This window comes from Schistocerca cancellata, chromosome 1 (genome assembly GCF_023864275.1).
Source record: "Schistocerca cancellata isolate TAMUIC-IGC-003103 chromosome 1, iqSchCanc2.1, whole genome shotgun sequence".
Lineage (NCBI taxonomy): Eukaryota > Metazoa > Arthropoda > Insecta > Orthoptera > Acrididae > Schistocerca > Schistocerca cancellata.
In genome coordinates this window covers 684,589,680-684,607,698 of record NC_064626.1, presented here as the reverse complement: position 1 = coordinate 684,607,698, position 18,019 = coordinate 684,589,680, and the positions used below count along the sequence as shown (strand labels likewise).

General features: G+C 43.4%; 1 protein-coding gene across 1 annotated transcript in view; it reads right to left on the bottom strand.

Moving 5' to 3' along the window:
- Positions 1-18,019, bottom strand: part of LOC126094579 (pancreatic triacylglycerol lipase-like) — a 231,009-nt gene that overhangs the window by 31,454 nt on the left and 181,536 nt on the right. Inside the window, exon 8 of the mRNA XM_049909084.1 lies at positions 14,913-15,051. Within this exon, the coding sequence (XP_049765041.1) occupies positions 14,913-15,051 (139 nt within the window). The remainder of the gene's footprint in view (positions 1-14,912; positions 15,052-18,019) is intronic.

Here is an 18,019-nt window from a genome sequence, read left to right as displayed (position 1 = left end):
ACTTGAAACTTCCTGGCAATAAGTTTATTTTCAGAGTGTTTATATTTTTCTGTGATTTTTCCGTAATTCGTGGAAATCACTTTTATTTTTGTTGTCTATCTAGCTGTGCCATACAGTTGTAAACGCAGTAATTATGTCGTCCAGCACTTATAGAGGACTTATAGACGTCATGATTGTTTCTCCAGCTGACTCATCTTTTTGTCTTTTGTCCTCGCACTCGGGACAACTTGCATCATCACAGACGGTTATGAAATACTCAGAAAGATCCAGGCGAGGTCTTTTAATAAAGATTTGGGCATCTTTCATGTTAGTGAACAGTTCTTGTTAGATGGAGATCTATTCGCGAAGGGTACAAGCGCAATTTTGCGACATTGGTTACACAGCGCATCGCTAAGTTCCATCAGTAATAGTGAGGCAGGAAATCGCCAACGATATTTTTGCACCCAAAACCATCTCACATGCCTACAATAGCATGCCCTTTTTTTGACAAGGCTGTTGTTGTTGTTGTGGTCTTCAGTCCTGAGACTGGTTTGATGCAGCTCTCCATGCTACTCTATCCTGTGCAAGCTTCTTCATCTCCCAGTACCTACTGACAAGGCTATGTGTGACAATGTGTTTAAGTCTGTCTACATGTGCATACTCCTCGAGAAACATCTCGAGAGAACACTCTAGTCGTGGGAGACCGTTTGTTCTGCGAATCAACGTCTGTACATTAAAACACCGTTCATCACGGAGAATTTCATAATAATTTTCACAAAGTTTCTTCGCAAATAACAATAACATTAAAATCGGCTGAACGCAACCAATCACCATGTTTAATGTTTTGAAGTAGAAATTCCGGTACAAATTTCGTGTACAGTACTCAACTGTTCGGAGGGCATTCTCAAACACAGAAAGTATACACTGTCTATACGAGTGGCGTTAGTTCTTTCGCACACGTCCGAGAGAACTCACCAGTCATATAGATACACACTGACGGGAAAAGAATTGCAACACCAAAAGGAAATTCAAATGGTTCAAATGGCTCTGAGCACTATGGGACTTAACATCTGAGGTCATCAATCCCCTAGAACTTAGAACTACTTAAACCTAACTAACCTAAGGCCATCGCACACATCCATGCCCGAGGCAGGATTGGAACCTGCGACCGTAGCGGTCGCGCGGTTCCAGACTGAAGCGCCCAGCCGGCGCAAAAGGTATTAATGTAGAATAATGAAATTTCAGGAATATATTTGTCTAGGTAAAATTTGTAAGAGATTGACATTGCAAGGGTCCCGGCGGAGGTTCGAGTCCTCCCTCAGGCATGGGTGTGTGTGTTTGTCCTTAGGATAATTTAGGTTAAGTAACGTGTAAGATTAAGGACTGATGACCTTAGCAGTTAAGTCCCATAAGATTTCACACACGTTCTTTTTTTTTTTTTTTTTTGTCATTGCAAGCTTACAGGTTAATGTAAGCGCGGGATAAGCCATTGCAAGTGTAAAATTCTGATACATTAACCGGTGCAACCGCCAGAATATTGAATGCAAGCATGAAAACGTGCATGCATTGTCCATCCCGATAGCTGAGTGGTCAGTGCAACGAACTATTACGCTAAGGGGCTCGGGTTCGATTACCGGCTAGGTCAGAGATTTTTCTCCGGTCAGGGATTGGGTGTTGTGTTGTCTTCATCATCCTCATCATCTCATCCTCATCGACTCGCAAGTTGCCGAAGTGGCGTCAACTCAAAAGACTTGCACCAGGCGACCGGTCTACCCAACGGGAGGCTTTAGCCACGCGACATTTCCATTTCCGCGCATGCATTGTGTTGTACATGTGTCAGATATCAGTTTATGTTAAGGACTTCCATGCCTCGCACTTGCTCGGTCAGTGCAAGGTCGTTTTATACTGTTTGTGGGTGACGCTGAAGTTGTCGTCCGGTGATGTCCCATATGTTCTCTACTGAAGATAAATCTGGTGATCGAGCAGGCCAATGCAACATGTCGACACTCTTAGAGCATGTTGGGTTATAATAGCGGTATATGGACGAGCGTAATCCTGTTGGAGAACAAACCCTAGAATGCTGTTTATGGATGGCAGCACAGAAGGTCGAATCACCAGACTGGCGAACAGATTTGCAGGCAGGGTGCATGGGATAACGATGAGAATACTCTTGCTGTCATACGAAATCGCACGTCAGACCATAACTCCAGGTGTAGGTCCCGTGTGTGTAGCACGCAGACAAATTGGTTGCAGGCCCTCAACTTAATCCCCTTCTAACCAACACACGGCCACCACCGGCACCGAGGCACAACCAGCTTTCATCAGAAAACACAACAGACCTCCTTCCTCCCCTCTAACGAAGTGTCACTTGACACCACTGTAGTCGAAAATGACAGTGATTCAGGATCAGTGAAATGCACGCTACAGGGCAGTCCTCGAAGTAACCGATTTGTAACAGTTCGTTGTATCACTGTGGTGCCACCTGCTGCTCAGAATGCAGTATGCAGTATGCAGTATGCAGCGCCAGAGCCATACGCTGCACACAATGGTCTTCCCTCTCAGTAGTTCAGAGCACAGTCTTCTTGTGACCGTACGTTCTCGAAACCACCGCTGCCAGCAATCATGTACAGGGGCTACATTCCTGCCAAGTCCTTCTGAAGTATTGCAGAAGGAACGTCCAGTTTTTCGCAGCTATATTACGCGAACTCGATCAAACTCAGTGAAGTGTTGATAATTGCTTCTTTGTCGCCTAGACACCGGAATGGCGGAGATGTCAAAATGAGCCCCGTAATACTTTTTTCTTCGATGTCGTATCCAATTTTTGTACATCGTTCATGAAATCATTTGACTTTTCCTCATTTCTTTCTTCTCATTGTAACGGTTTATTACTATGCACAAGATATTTATATTTTCTTGGTTGTTTCGTTCGATAACACTAGACCGGTGGAAGGGATCACTTTGATACCGCGGTAATTTGTCTTCTGAATATACGTAAATAGTCCAACAATGAAGCAGCAACAATCAACAATAATACAGAGGTGTTGCTGCTCACTTTTGTGCCTTGATACGAGCACGTTCCAATCTTCCACAGTTTATTGTGTCATTCAGGTAATATTCTTTGTCCATGAAAAGCTTTTAGAACACGTCAGCATGGACTTTCTGATGAAGAAACGTTACGTCTCTTAGAGAATTCCGACGCTGAATCGTAATTTGACTTTATTGATGAAAATGAGGATCTTATACGAGACATGTGAAGACGAAGACATTATGAACGAGAAGGGATTAGCGAAGGAGGGTTCAGATGCTGATCTACTTATCTACGTCAATCATCATCTCGTCCATTACAGCAGGTCCAGCTGAATGCCTTCACAATGATGGTCAATGGGGATGGAACCAAGTGGGAGAACGCCAATTTTTCATCTTCTAGAAGGAAAACAACTCTGCAAATTCTAAAGGAAAGAGGAGGTCCCACTACTTGCGCTTTCCAACGAGTTGATGACTCTGTCATCAGTGCTTTCCATCTTATTTTTGACGAAACAGTGTTATTCTCATGAAAATATACACAAAATGAGATGCTCGAAAAGTACCAAAATCAATGATTGGACTGTGTCACTTGAGGAATTGGAAAAACTGATAGCCATCATACGTACATCTGCAAATGAACTTTGTTCGCATTCCTTGGGGCCTGCTGCATTTGAGGACGATATGCCAAGGGTCAGATTTCAGAAGCTTCTCAAATTTCTCCGTTTCGATGAAAAATCAACTAAAGCTGAACACCTACCAGCCAATAAATTCACTTTTGCACCTAAAAGATCGGGAAAGTTCACGGGAAGCATTATTTGCTATAACCAAACTGGAGAAAACATGGTCATAGACTAGCAACTATTACCTAGAAAACAAGATACAGGTTCATTCAACACTTGGCCAATATATCTTATCTCAAATTTTGGATTTCTGTTGATGTGGCGACAAAGTACACTACTGGCCATTAAAATTGCTACACCAAGAAGAAATGCGGATGATAAATGGCTATTCATTGGACAAATATATTATACTAGAACTGACATGTGATTACATTTCCACGCAATTTGGGTACATAGATCCTGAGAAATCAGTGCTCACAACAACCACCTCTGGCCGTAATAACGGCCTTGATACGCCTGGGCATTGACTCAAACAGAGCTTGGATGGCGTGTACAGGTACAGCTGCCCATGCAGCTTCAACACGATACCAAAGTTCAGCAAGAGTAGTGACTGGCGTATTGAGACGAGCCAGTTGCTCGGCCACCATTGACCAGACGTTTTCAATTAGTGAGAGATCTGGAGAATGTGCAAGCAGGGCAGCAGTCGAACATTTTCTGTATCCAGAAAGGCCCGTACAGGACCTGTAACATGCGGTCGTGCATTATCCTGCGGCAATGTAGGGTCTCGCAGCGATCGAATGAAGGGTAGAGCCACGTGTCGTAACACATCTGAAATGTAACGTACACCGTTCAAAGTGCCGTCAATGCCAACAATAGGTGACTGAGACGTGTAACCAATGGCACTCCCTGCCATCGCCAGTATGGCGATGACGAATACACGTTTCCAATGTGCGTTCACCGCGATGTCGCCAAACACGGATGTGACCATCATGATGCTCTAAACAGAACCTGCATTCATCCGAAAAAATGACGTTTTGCCATTCGTGCACCTAGGTTCGTCGTTGAGTACACCATCGCAGGCGCTCCTGTCTGTGATGCAGCGTCAAGGGTAAACGCAGCCATGCTCTCCGAACTGATAGTCCATGCTGCTGCAAACGTCGTCGAACTGTTCGTGCAGATGTTTGTTGTCTTGCAGACGTCCCTATCTGTTGACTGAGGGATCGAGACGTGGCTGCACGATCTGTTACAGCCATGCGGATAAGGTGTCTGTCATCTCGACTACTAGTGATAGTCCTCAGCTCGTGGTCGTGCGGTAGCGTTCTCGCTTCCCGCGCCCGGGTTCCCGGGTTCGATTCCCGGCGGGGTCAGGGGTTTTCTCTGCCTCGTTATGACTGGGTGTTGTGTGATGTCCTTAGGTTAGTTAGGTTTAAGTAGTTCTAAGTTCTAGGGGACTGATGACCATAGATGTTAAGTCCTATACTGCTCAGAGCCATTTGAACCATTTTACTAGTGATACGAGGCCGTTGGGATCCAGTTCGGCTTTCCGTATTACCCTCCTGAACCCACCGATTCCATATTCTGCTAACAGTCATTGGATCTCGACCAACGCGAGGAGCAAAGTCGAGATACGATAAACCGCAATTGCGATAGGCTACAATCCGACATTTATCAAGTCGGAAGCGTGATGGTACGCGTTTCTCCTCCTTACACGAGGAGTCACAACAACGTTTCACCAGGCAACGCCGGTCAATTGCTGTTTGTGTATGAGAAATCGGTTGGAAACTTCCCTCATGTCAGCACGTTTTAGGTGTCGCCACCGACACCAACCTTGTGTGAATGCTTTGAAAAGCTAATCATTTGCATATCACAGCATCTTCTTCCTGTCGGTTAAATTTCGCGTCTGTAGCACGTCATCTTCGTGGTGTAGCAATTTTAATGGGCAGTAGTGTATATATCTAATGCTTTACCGTATCTCAGGAGAGAGGACACGCACAGAGAGAAGTAACTAATCAGACGTTACGTGTCCCTCTGCTAAATGGACGAAACGTGATGACAGACATCTTCTTCACCTCTGTTCAACTTGCTAAGAAACTTAAAGAAAAGAAAACTTCATTAGCTGGTACCATGAACAAGATCCGTCATGAAATCCTTGATGAGGTATAAAGCCACTTGCTGAAATACAAAAAATGGTTCAAATGGCTCTGAGCACTATGGGACTTAACATCTGTGGTCGTCAGTCCCCTAGAACTTAGAACTACTTAAACCTAACTAACCTAAGGACATTACACACATCCATGCCTGCGGCAGGATTCGAACCTGCGACCGTAGCGGTCCCGCGGTTCCAGACTGTAGCGCCTAGAACCGCTTGGCCACTCTGGCCGGCAAAAAAAAAAAAAAAGAAATAAAAGACCTTGTATAAGGATTGATAAAAAAGCTTCCGTTCGAAGACTACACTAATCCGTTGCCTAAATGTCAGTGTTTATATACCAGCATCGTTGTCGCGCCGGGATGTATACAATGTGTAGCGATACACTCAAACGGTAACCATTTCATCGTCCGTTATATAATGCAACAATGTACGGACTGGGCGTCGTTGATCAAATGAACCTTAAATATACATCACAAGGGTGCAATGTAGGAAATGGCCGATGCATATTTTCTACATCTTGAACATGGCAATAAACACGTTGTTCATATACCGAATATTAACTAACAAGAAAATGGAAAGGAAGAAGTTTATACTTCAGGTGGTGAATGAACTAAAAGGAACATAAGAGCAGTAAGAAAAACAGACTAAAGAAGGAAAAATGGGACCAAAATCGTCTAGAAACTGGAAGTAGTGGCCAGTCAACCGCTGCAAAGACAACAATACCAGCGAAAATTTTGGTGTCATAAAGCCCCGAGCGGATAATGTGTGCATAAAGCACATATCACCTGTGCTGTTAGGCTGCAGCAGATTTTAATGTGTAAAAAGTACAAAAAGCCCTGAATAGAACACACGCGAGTATAACATCGACCACATACATTATGTATCCTACGTCGTCAACGTCTGTCATTCATGGGGCATGGGAGGATATACATACCGTTAGTTATGTGAAAATCTACATTTTAGGTTATCTGTTTGCTAGACCAAGAAAACTCTGCAAGACATTTTTTTATTGAAATAAGTAATGTATTAATTATTGTGTTAAATAATTGTTGTTGTAACTCGCAAAAAGATAGGGATTAATATACATTAAAACAAATTGTGTTAAAGGGTGAGAGACAGGGTTGTAGCCTCTACCCGATGTTATTCAATATGTATACTGAGCAAGCAGTAAAGGAAACAATAGAAAAATTTGGAGTAGATATTAAAATCCATGGAGAAGAAATAAAAACTTTGAGGTTCGCCGATAACATTGTAATTCTGTCAGAGACAGCAAAGGACTTGGAAAAGCAGTTGAACGGAATGTACAGTGCCTTGAAAGAAGGATATAAGATGAACATCAACAAAAGCAAAACAAGGATAATGGAATGTAGTCGAATGAAGTTGGGTGATGCTGAGGGAATTAGATTAGGAAATGAGACACTTAAAGTAGTAAAGGAGTTTTGCTATTTGGGGAGCAAAATAACTGATGGTGGTCGAAGTAGAGAGGATATAAAATGTAGACTGGCAATGGCAAGGCAAGCGTTTCTGAAGAAAAGAAATTTGTAAACATCGAGTATAGATTTAGGTGTCAGGAAGTCGTTTCTAAAAGTATTTGTATGGAGTATAGCCATGTATGGTAGTGAAACATGGACGATATATAGTTTGGACAAGAATAGAATAGAAGCTTTAGAAATGTGGTGCTACAGAAGAATGCTGAAGATTAGATGGGTAGATCACATAACTAATGAGGAGGTATTGAATAGAATTGGGGAGAAGAGGAGTTTGTGGCACAACTTGACTAGAAGAAGGGATCGGTTGGTAGGTCACGTTCTGAGGCTTCAAGGAATCACGAATTTAGTATTGGAGGGCAGCGTGGAGGGTGGAAATAGATAGGGAGACCAAGAGATGAATACACTGGGCAGATTCAGAAGGATGTAGGTTGCAGGAGGTACTGGGAGATGAAGAAGCTTGCGCAGGGTAGAGTAGCATGGAGAGCTGCATCAAACCAGTCTCAGGACTGAAGACCACAACAACAACAACAACAAAGCAAACCTGATTTGCACATGCGACTGGTCCGAAATTGGAACAGACGTCATCTTTCAAATGTAGAAGCACGCCTACCAACTTTCGTTTATGCCGTAGAATTCCATCTTGGTGCTGCAATTTTTTCCGTCAGTGTACAAGCTCTGTGAAGGGTAATATGATCATTCAGTGCAGACATCGTGCGGGACTCTGCGTGACGCAGTGAGCAAACAGAGGAACAAGGGCTAAGGGACGCTACTTTGATAGTGTGCTGCAGATGGGAATGTGGGTGGAGTGGGGAGATATGCTTTGGTACTCCGTGCAATTTGGTATAACCACTGTGCCGAGGGGGCCTAGATGGTTAACCCATCTGCTTACTTGGCAGGAAACCCTGGTTCGAATCAAAGACGTGGTAAAAATTTTTGTCTATCACCAATGAATTCTTTCATGGTTCGAAAGCGGCAGACATCGAAATTTCTGTTTTCTGAACATACAGAAAGTATATATTACGCATTACGGTCACCAGCTACAGTCATCCATGTTCCTTCTGTATGTTTTCTATTGGCGATAACACAACTAGCGTTAGGTCATCATCTCGGTCTTTTCTTATCTCTTGGAGTACACGTCTCTACATGTGTTCTCCACATCCAGTTATTTTTATTACTATGACTATTTCAGTTGAATACGTCATCCGCTTGGTTCTCCCATGTCTCCCATCATCATCTCATCATTACTGACTAGCTAACCCTTAGTTTTTAATAGCTTTCAACATAATTTTCCATGCCAGGTTGCCAAATGCAAACCTGACTACACAGCCGATTGTAAACTTTCGTTTCAAATACTTTAGAAACTTAGTTTTGATAACTGTATGTAGTTTACTAAAAAGCACTACGGTTCATTATAACCTTTCTATTTTTTTCTCTACTGTCCTGAATACTTCCACTGGTTCTGCAACTTCATTGTTAATTTGAAAAATTTTGGTTTTTATATATTGATTAAGCATCATTTTCAGACTTCTTCTAACTGATTTTGGACCTTCTTTCTGATTTACTCTACTAAGGTTTTTTCAAATGTTATAAGTTTATCGGAGCAGGAAACAAATAGGGAAATACCGACGGAGCAGGAAACAAATAGGAAAATACCGACAGAAAAAGAAGTTAGTTTAGATTTTCATGGATGTAAGTTTCGTCTTTGCAACTAAAGGAATGGCACTTTGTTTTTTGTCCTATACGTTTCGCTTCTTTTGTGAAACTACTGGTGCTCTGACCTTCGTTGAATCTGACAGACGTCATCTCTTTGACATTAGCATCACTACTATCACTTGTTGCTGCTGGATCAGCCAAACTGATGAGCGGTAGTGGTAACTTCTTGAACCGCCAGTTACCCTCTTTCCTTTGTTATAAGCTATACAACTCTCAAATTGTAGAAGAAATCGTTTAAACTTGCTATTCGAGGGCAGTTTGATTCCAATGGTTGGAATGGAGATGTAGGCAACAATAGATGTAAAAATATTTCCTTCGTTTGTTTTAATAACTGCGTTATCCAGCAAAAACATAATCTTTGGTTGGAAAGATTTTTTATTGTTCGCTAAATTTATTTTGTAACTTCTGCGTTTTTTAATATTGTGTGCTCTGTTTAATTATTTTCCAAATAGTGGAGAAGTGAGGTGTAACCAACCAAATCGTGATACAACATTAAACAATACAGGTTGACTAAATGGTGCCTTTAGATATCTAGACAACTGTTCAGTTGCGACCTGTTGTACATCCCTTGCCGTCGTCACATTTTTCAGCTAGGTTTGAGGAGCATTTTAGAGCAATGTGGCTAACTTTTGATCCGGACATAGCGCCTTTCAAGAGATTTAGAGAAACGTGGTCGAAGAAGTTTATACACATTCCATCACAAAAAAAATCACCACGAATGGGACGAAAATCGGTAGATGTGATGTACATGTACACAAAAGCAAATGCTTATAATTTCAGAAGGAATTGGATGATTTATTCAAGAACACTAACTTCACAAATTGAACAGGTCAATATCACGTTGGTTCACCTCTGGCGTTTATGCAAGTAGTTATTCGGCTTGGCATTTATTGACAGAGTACTCGAATGTCCTCCTGAGAGATATCGTGCCAAATTCTGTCCAACTGACGCATTAGGCCGTCAAAATCACGAGCTGGTTTGAAGGACCTGCCCGTAATGTTCCAAACGTTCTCAACTGGAGAGAAATCTGGCTACCTAGTTGGCAAACGTAGAATTCGGCAAGCACGAAAACAAGCAGTAGAAGCTCTCGTCGTGTGCGGGCGGGCATTATCCTGCTGAAATTTAAGCTCAGGATGGCTTGACGTAAATGGCAACGAAACGGCTCGTTCAATATCGTCGACATATCGCTGTGCTGTAAGGGTGCTGCGGATGACAGTCAAAGGGCACCGCTCTGAAATGAAATGACACGCTGAAAGAGCACTCCTGGCTGTTGGGTAGTAGGGCGGGCGACAATCGTGTTGGAATCATACCGCTGTCTGGGTCTTCTCCAGACACGTCTTCGCTAGTGATAGGGGCTCAGTTCGAAACGAGAATCGTCACTGAAGACAATTCCACTCCAGTCACTGAGATTCCAGCCCGAATGTTCCCGACACCACTGCAGACTGGATTGTTAGTGTAGAGAGGTGAATACTAATCGGTGTGAGGGCGCCGTGGGCTGAGCCCCATTTCTGTGAGCCACCTATTAATGGTGCTTGTGGTCTCTGAAGCACCAGGTGCACTTCAGATCGATTGCTCGGTCCTCACGTTATGTCGTCTCTCCAGGTCGACAGCTTCCTTCTCGACTCTGTGTTCGTCCACGGTTTACCCATTCTTGCCAACATCTTCGAATAGTGGCATTGTTCCTATTCAAACGTCGAGTGTTGGGCCAATTACTACAGCCGGCTTATTTGTGCCAAACTACACGTCCCCTCTCAAATGCTGACATCTGCGTACATTGAAATTACAATGGAATGAATACCCTTAGCTGCATACAGGCGTGATATAAGTCAAAGGGGAAAGTTGAAAATGTGTGCCCCGACCGGGACTCGAACCCGGAATCTCCTACTTACATAGCAGACGCTCTATCCATCTGAGCCACCGAGGACACAGAGGATAGTGTGACTGCAGGGACTTGTCTCTGGCACGCCTCCCTTAAGACCCACATTTGCAACTTATTGTCCGGCACTATATTCATAGTTCCCCTGCCCGTTATACTCACTGCTCGCGGCTGTACTGCCGATTCCCGTAAGAGTTCGGGCACTATTTGTGCATCCGCACAGAAGAAAATGGTCAAACGGCCGGTGAATGTATATATGAAGATGGTATCTGCGTACATTGTTTACGCGCCTGTCTGCGACTCATATTTACTGTCCAGCTGAGTACACGGAACGCTATTCATAGAAACTCAATGCACAGGAATCGAAATATCCCCTGTTTACCATCCTTGCCAGCTGTGCGGTGAAACTGCGTTGAAGCATCAGACATTTAACCATCCACTTGCGAGTGTATTTGGTAGCAATGCAGTGTCTTAAAATCTGTATCTATATTCATATATACCCTGCAAACTACTGTGAAGTGAATGGCAGAGGATGCTTCCCATTGTACCAGTTGTTAGAGTTTCTGTCCTGTCCATTCAAGTACGGTGCAGCGTGAGGAACGATTGCTTACAACTTCTGTTCTATGCGTGCTCTAATTAGTCCAGTCTTGTCAGTTTTGTCTTCACGAGCTTTACTGGAGCAGTGGCTAGGAGGATACTGTACACTTCTCACTTAAAGATGTTTATTGGGACTTCTTTGCATACGTTCAGTATCCCCTGTTATGTCCATTTGGTACGGGTCACACACACCTGAATAATATTCTACGGTGGGCCAAACAAGTAGACGCTAAGCAGTCTTCTTCGAAGACTGATCGTATTTTCCTTGTATCCTACAAATGAACCGAAGATTGTCACCTAGTTACGACTGAGTTTAGGTGATCATTCCATTTCACATCCCTACAAACTGTTACACACGGTATTTGTATGAGTTGAACGATTCTAAATGTGATTCACTGATACTGTAGTCATACAACGCTACATTTTTACATTTGGAAAAATTACACAATTCCACATTTGTAACTCCTTGTAGAAAATTTTCTTCAGAGCATTTTCTGTCAACACCAACTAACTTAATGAAGATCCTTCAACATGGAAAGATGATCCTGATTACAAAAGCGGGACTTAAAAATAACAGAAGATACTTGTTGTAAACGGTGTTGAAGAGGATAGGCATTAACAATATTCTCACAAAAGGTGAAACCAAGGTACAATTTGTTTTACATATCCAAGTGCTTTTAAATTCCCTTTTAGAAGAAACTCATGTTTAATATCTTTTGGCGCAACTTATGTTTCGATTCCGCAGGAGTTGCAAATAAAAACCACGAACATTATTTAAAAAAAAATTTTCATGTTTCTTGGAAATTTCTGAAAAATACTTTTTGGAATTTTTTGTTCAAGGTTTTGGAACTTTTATTCAGATTGTTTGTCGTGGCCTTCATTCAACACCATAAATCTCTCTTTAGAAAACAAAAAAGAATGTGGCTGTGTTAGGGAAGAGTATGCCACCTTTTGAAAGTAACTAACGCCAAGGAATATGGCTTAGGAACTGGATTGAGCAGAAGTTGTGCTTAGCTTGTTTTTTCTTACTTGGAACAAGATAGGGGGAAGGATGTAACAAAATCTTATCCTTCGAAGAAGTTCTCATGGCGAATTAAACAATCTGAAAATATCTATAGAGCTAATTAGGAAAGGTCTTCTTTCTTTTTTCCAACAGAAAAGATCAACGTCTTCCAGATTTTTGTTCCACTCTGAACGCCTGGCATTTATGGACAATTTGGGTGAATTCGTCTGTGTTATTATTTATGTTTTTCTGCATTATTTGTTTGTTGCAGATCCTTCGTACATTCTTGATTCAGTATCGCTTTTTTGTGCGGAGGGCAAGAATTTTGGAGAGTTACATATCCTCTTATTCAACTGGTCATTGTCCTTCTTGTTTATGTACCCAAAGACCAGCAGTCTTCTTTTCCTAATTATCGGCTGCATCCTTCTGCTCCGTTTCGAAAACGGACTCAGTACCGCGTGCACACCGATCCACCTGCAATGTTTCCCAAAGCATAATTGAAAAGAATTGAACAAGTACTTAATCTCTCCTGAAACGAGTTTTGTTCTGGAATTGTTCGGATATTTCCGTCGACAGTACTACTTTCTAGATGTGCTTCTCTGAATCTCTTGTACCAGGTTGTTGGATCAGTGGCCCACTCTTAACTCTTCCGGAATATTAAAGAATGGTGCCCATCAAGTGAGTCATATAGTTCTTTAAAATTAAAATAAAAAAATATTATCATATAGCCCTACACTCTGGACTGCCTTGTATGCTTCGATGTATTCAAATTAAAAATCTGTTCTAGACAGAAACAATCTTTTCTGGAACCACCCCCTATTGGCCAAAATCGGTTTACGAGGTGATTCTAAATAGGAAAGCAAAAATGGCTTAGGCACATAACACGACCTGGACTATCTAAAGTGTCGCAGTTCCCAGTTCTGGAGAGGGCAACATCCACAGAATTTCGTCATATCTGGTTATAACATAAGATGTAAATAGATGATGATGTTATTCATTCGCTTTCGCTTAATATGACGACAAATTTTGGCGGGAAACCAGGAAGTTTGAAGATATAGCGCCATTCTATAGCCGCTGCTGAGACAACGTTCGATTTATCATCAAAACAGGAATTTCAGGATATCGTCTTTCGTCTCAGAGTTGTACTACAGATTGGATAACAAAATTTCTGTCTGGACGAGTATTATTACAGGCCTGCAAACTAAAAGATAAAAATGAAAAAAAGATTGGTGGCACATGCACGTTTTTCGAATTGATTTATTAATCACTTCTAAGTTCTACACAGGTATATTAAGGCTAAATTTTATGGATGCGCGTAAGACTACTAATACTATCAATATCATGAAAAGGATAGCTGCTTTTCATCATATAAAGGAAATGCTTAGTAGCAGATAGGCACAACAAAAAGACTATTAGAAAATAAGGTTTCGGCTAACAAGACCTTCATTGGAAATAAGCAACAAACACACACACACTCACACAAACGCATCACACACTCACACACACACACACACACACACACACACACACATGACCAGTCTGTGGCTACTGGTCTGGCGTCAGCATCCAGGGCCTGCTGTCATGTGTATGAGTTTGCTTTGCCTGTGTGTGTGTGTGTGTGTGTGTGTGTGTGTGTGTGTGTTGTCTATTTCCGACGAAGGCCTTGTTGGCCGAAAGCATAATAGTATTCACATTATTCAATATTGAATTTTCCATTATTTGATTATACTATGTAAGCCTACTACTAGATACTCTGAAATAATACAACGTCAACGTCGATGGAAAAATATCACAGCTCTTCGTCCGCCAAGCGACAATGCCCTGGGACGCACTGAAAACCTCTCAGCAGTGTGTTGCACGGTGTAGGTCTCCTACACTGTAGGTAACACACTGTCACATTTCTGGATTTGACTGTTCAGCAATGACTCTTCCTTGTTACTGTTTGAGAAGAGTAGAGACTATCTCACTACATGGTTTATACCGTTTCTTTCTATTTATTCTCCCAATTATCCATAACAATATAAACACAGCAACAGCCTTCAGTGATCAAATGGCTCTGAGCACTATACGACTTAACTTCTGAGGTCATCAGTCGCCTAGAACTTAGAACTAATTAAACCTAACTAACCTAAGGACATCACACACATCCATGCCCGAGGCAGGATTCGAACCTGCGACCGTAGCGGTCGCTCGGTTCCAGACTGTAGGGCCCAGAACCGCACGGCCACTCCGGCCGGCCCTTCGCTGATCAATGCAGTACAGGATACATTGAGAAATGAAGAAAGATTCGACCTCAGCATTTAAATGTGTTCCCAAAAACAGTTTACAATAAATCAGTGGCAAAGATCACGTTTTTAAAGATACATCAGATACATTGAACGCGAGAAGTGCTGCGAGTGAAGCCAGTGCAGCATCAATGTGACTGAGGCTCCAATACATGGAATGGATTTGGTATACATACGGCAGAAGGGCGGCTCGTTTGCGGTCGTCAGGAAGAAGCTTGAGTTCCGGGAGAAGCCCTCAGCTGGCATGAACTTGTCCGCGTCCATTCCCATGACAGCACATCGCTCCATGTTGTTGCCACATGAAATACACTGGCCCTGCAACAGGAGAATCGCGTCTTCCGGTAGGTTTACTTCCTTTGTCATTCATACATGCCTACACTGACGGGGAAAAATGGCAACACCAAAAATAATTAATACAGAGTAATGAAATTTCTGGAATGCATTTGTACAGGTAACATATTTAAGTGATTAACATTGCAAGGCCACAGGTTAATGTAAGTGTGAGGTAAGACATTGCAGATGTGAACTTCTGGTACAATAATAACCAGTGTAATCGCCACAGTGTTGTATGCACGCATGCCAACATGTATATATTGAAACTTCCTCGCAGATTAAAATTGTGTGCCAGACCGAGACTCGATCTCGGGTAGGAGACGAGGTACCGGCGGAAGTAAAATTGTGAGGAGGGGTCGTGCTTGGGTATCTCAGTTGATAGAGCATTTCCCGCGAAAGGCAAAGGTCCCGAAATCGTGTCTCGGTTCGGCACACAATTTTAATCTGCCAGAAAACTTCAAAATCAGTGCATACTCCGCTGCAGAGTGAAAATTTCATTCTGATGTATGCATTGAGTTGTACTGATGCCGTATGTCAGTTTGTGGGATGGAGTTTCATGACTGTTGCACTTGGCTCGTCGATATATGTTTGTGGATGATGCTGGAACTGTCGTCCGATGATGTCCCGTATGTACTCGATTGGAGACAGATCCGGTGATCGAGCAGACCAAGGCAACATGTCGATACTACGTAGAGCATGCTGAGTTACAACAGCGGTATGCGGGCGAGTGCTATCCTGTTTGAAAACACCCCCTGATATACTGTTCATGAATGGCAGGACAACAGCTCGAATCACCAGACTGACGTACGGATTTGCACTTAAGGTGCGTAGGATAACCACGGAAGTGCTCCTCCTGTCATATGAGTTTACACCCCAGATAATAACTCCAGGTGTAGGTCCAATGTTGGTTATACGCCCTAAACTGGCCTCCTTCCGACAAACACACAGCCGTCACTGGCACGGAGGCAGAAGCAGCTTTCATCAGAAAAAACAATAGACCTCCACCCTCTCACTTGACACACTGAAGACGAAAATGGTGGTGGTTTGCGGTCAGTGGAATGCAAGCTACAGGGCGTGTGGCTCGGAGCTTTGCGACAGTTCGTTGTGTCACTGTGGTGCCAATGTCTGCTCACATTACTGCTGCAAATACAGTACGATCCACCAGGACCATACGCCGAACAAGATGGGCTCCCCTCATGACGGTGCCACGTGGCCGTCCGGTCCCCGGTCTTCTTGCGATAGTACTTTCTCCTGATCACCGCTGCCAGCAGCCACTTACAGTGATTATATTCCTGCCAAGTTTTCCTGCAATACCGAATAAAGAATATCCAGCTTCTCGTAGCCCTATTACACAACCTCGTTCAAACTCAGTGAGGTGTTGATAATGGCGTGTCTGTCATTTTGAAGGCATTCTTGACTAACGCCAACTCGTCATGTCCAGTCTCAAATGTAACTAATGCTCACGACCGTTACAGCGTGTATTTAAAGCAAACCTGATGCGCATTCTCATCGTGGCACTACTAGCTAGATTAATCGAGTTATGAAACAAAGTATCTGCTCAAGCACAAATTCAACACTTTTATTGTAGTTATTTACTGTGAAAGTAAAATTTTGTAAATAAAAGTTCAATGGCTTACCAGTAAGGATCTCTGTGTCCGAGCAAACCTGTCCCATGATTAAACCTCTACCAGCGTATCGCAAATGTATCCGCAAACGGGCTGTTTGCGAGATAATTGCGGCAGTGTGGCTACGAACCGCCACCGACTTCAGTATGAAAGATTGCTCTAACTAGAGGGTGTCTGGGAAGTAGGGGCGAATATTAAAATGCTATAAAGCATGCAAAACTTATTGAAAATGTAATTTTTTTTACAAACACATTAAGTAACTTCTCCCGTTTATGTATGAAAAGTATATCTTCCATATGACCACACAAGGCCGCGCGGCAACGAGAAATGCTTTCAATTTTATCCTTCATTTGGTGATATGTGGATTGTTCACGTACACTTTTGATTTCACAAATCCCCACAAAAAAGGTCGCAAGGCGTAAGATCGCATGATCTGGCAGACCATTCCTGGTTGCCAGGCAAAGACATAATTTTTTAAGGAATCTTTTCATTGAGCAGAGCAATAAATTCACGGGATATGTGACTGTTAGTCCCCATTGTTTATAAGCATATATATACACTCCTGGAAATGGAAAAAAGAACACATTGACACCGGTGTGTCAGACCTACCATACTTGCTCCGGACACTGCGAGAGGGCTGTACAAGCAATGATCACACGCACGGCACAGCGGACACACCAGGAACCGCGGTGTTGGCCGTCGAATGGCGCTAGCTGCGCAGCATTTGTGCACCGCCGCCGTCAGTGTCAGCCAGTTTGCCGTGGCGTACGGAGCTCCATCGCAGTCTTTAACACTGTTAGCATGCCGCGACAGCGTGGACGTGAACCGTATGTGCAGTTGACGGACTTTGAGCGAGGGCGTATAGTGGGCATGCGGGAGGCCGGGTGGACGTACCGCCGAATTGCTCAACACGTGGGGCGTGAGGTCTCCACAGTACATCGATGTTGTCGCCAGTGGTCGGCGGAAGGTGCACGTGCCCGTCGACCTGGGACCGGACCGCAGCGACGCACGGATGCACGCCAAGACCGTAGGATCCTACGCAGTGCCGTAGGGGACCGCACCGCCACTTCCCAGCAATTTAGGGACACTGTTGCTCCTGGGGTATCGGCGAGGACCATTCGCAACCGTCTCCATGAAGCTGGGCTACGGTCCCGCACACCGTTAGGCCGTCTTCCGCTCACGCCCCAACATCGTGCAGCCCGCCTCCAGTGGTGTCGCGACAGGCGTGAATGGAGGGACGAATGGAGACGTGTCGTCTTCAGCGATGAGAGTCGCTTCTGCCTTGGTGCCAATGATGGTCGTATGCGTGTTTGGCGCCGTGGAGG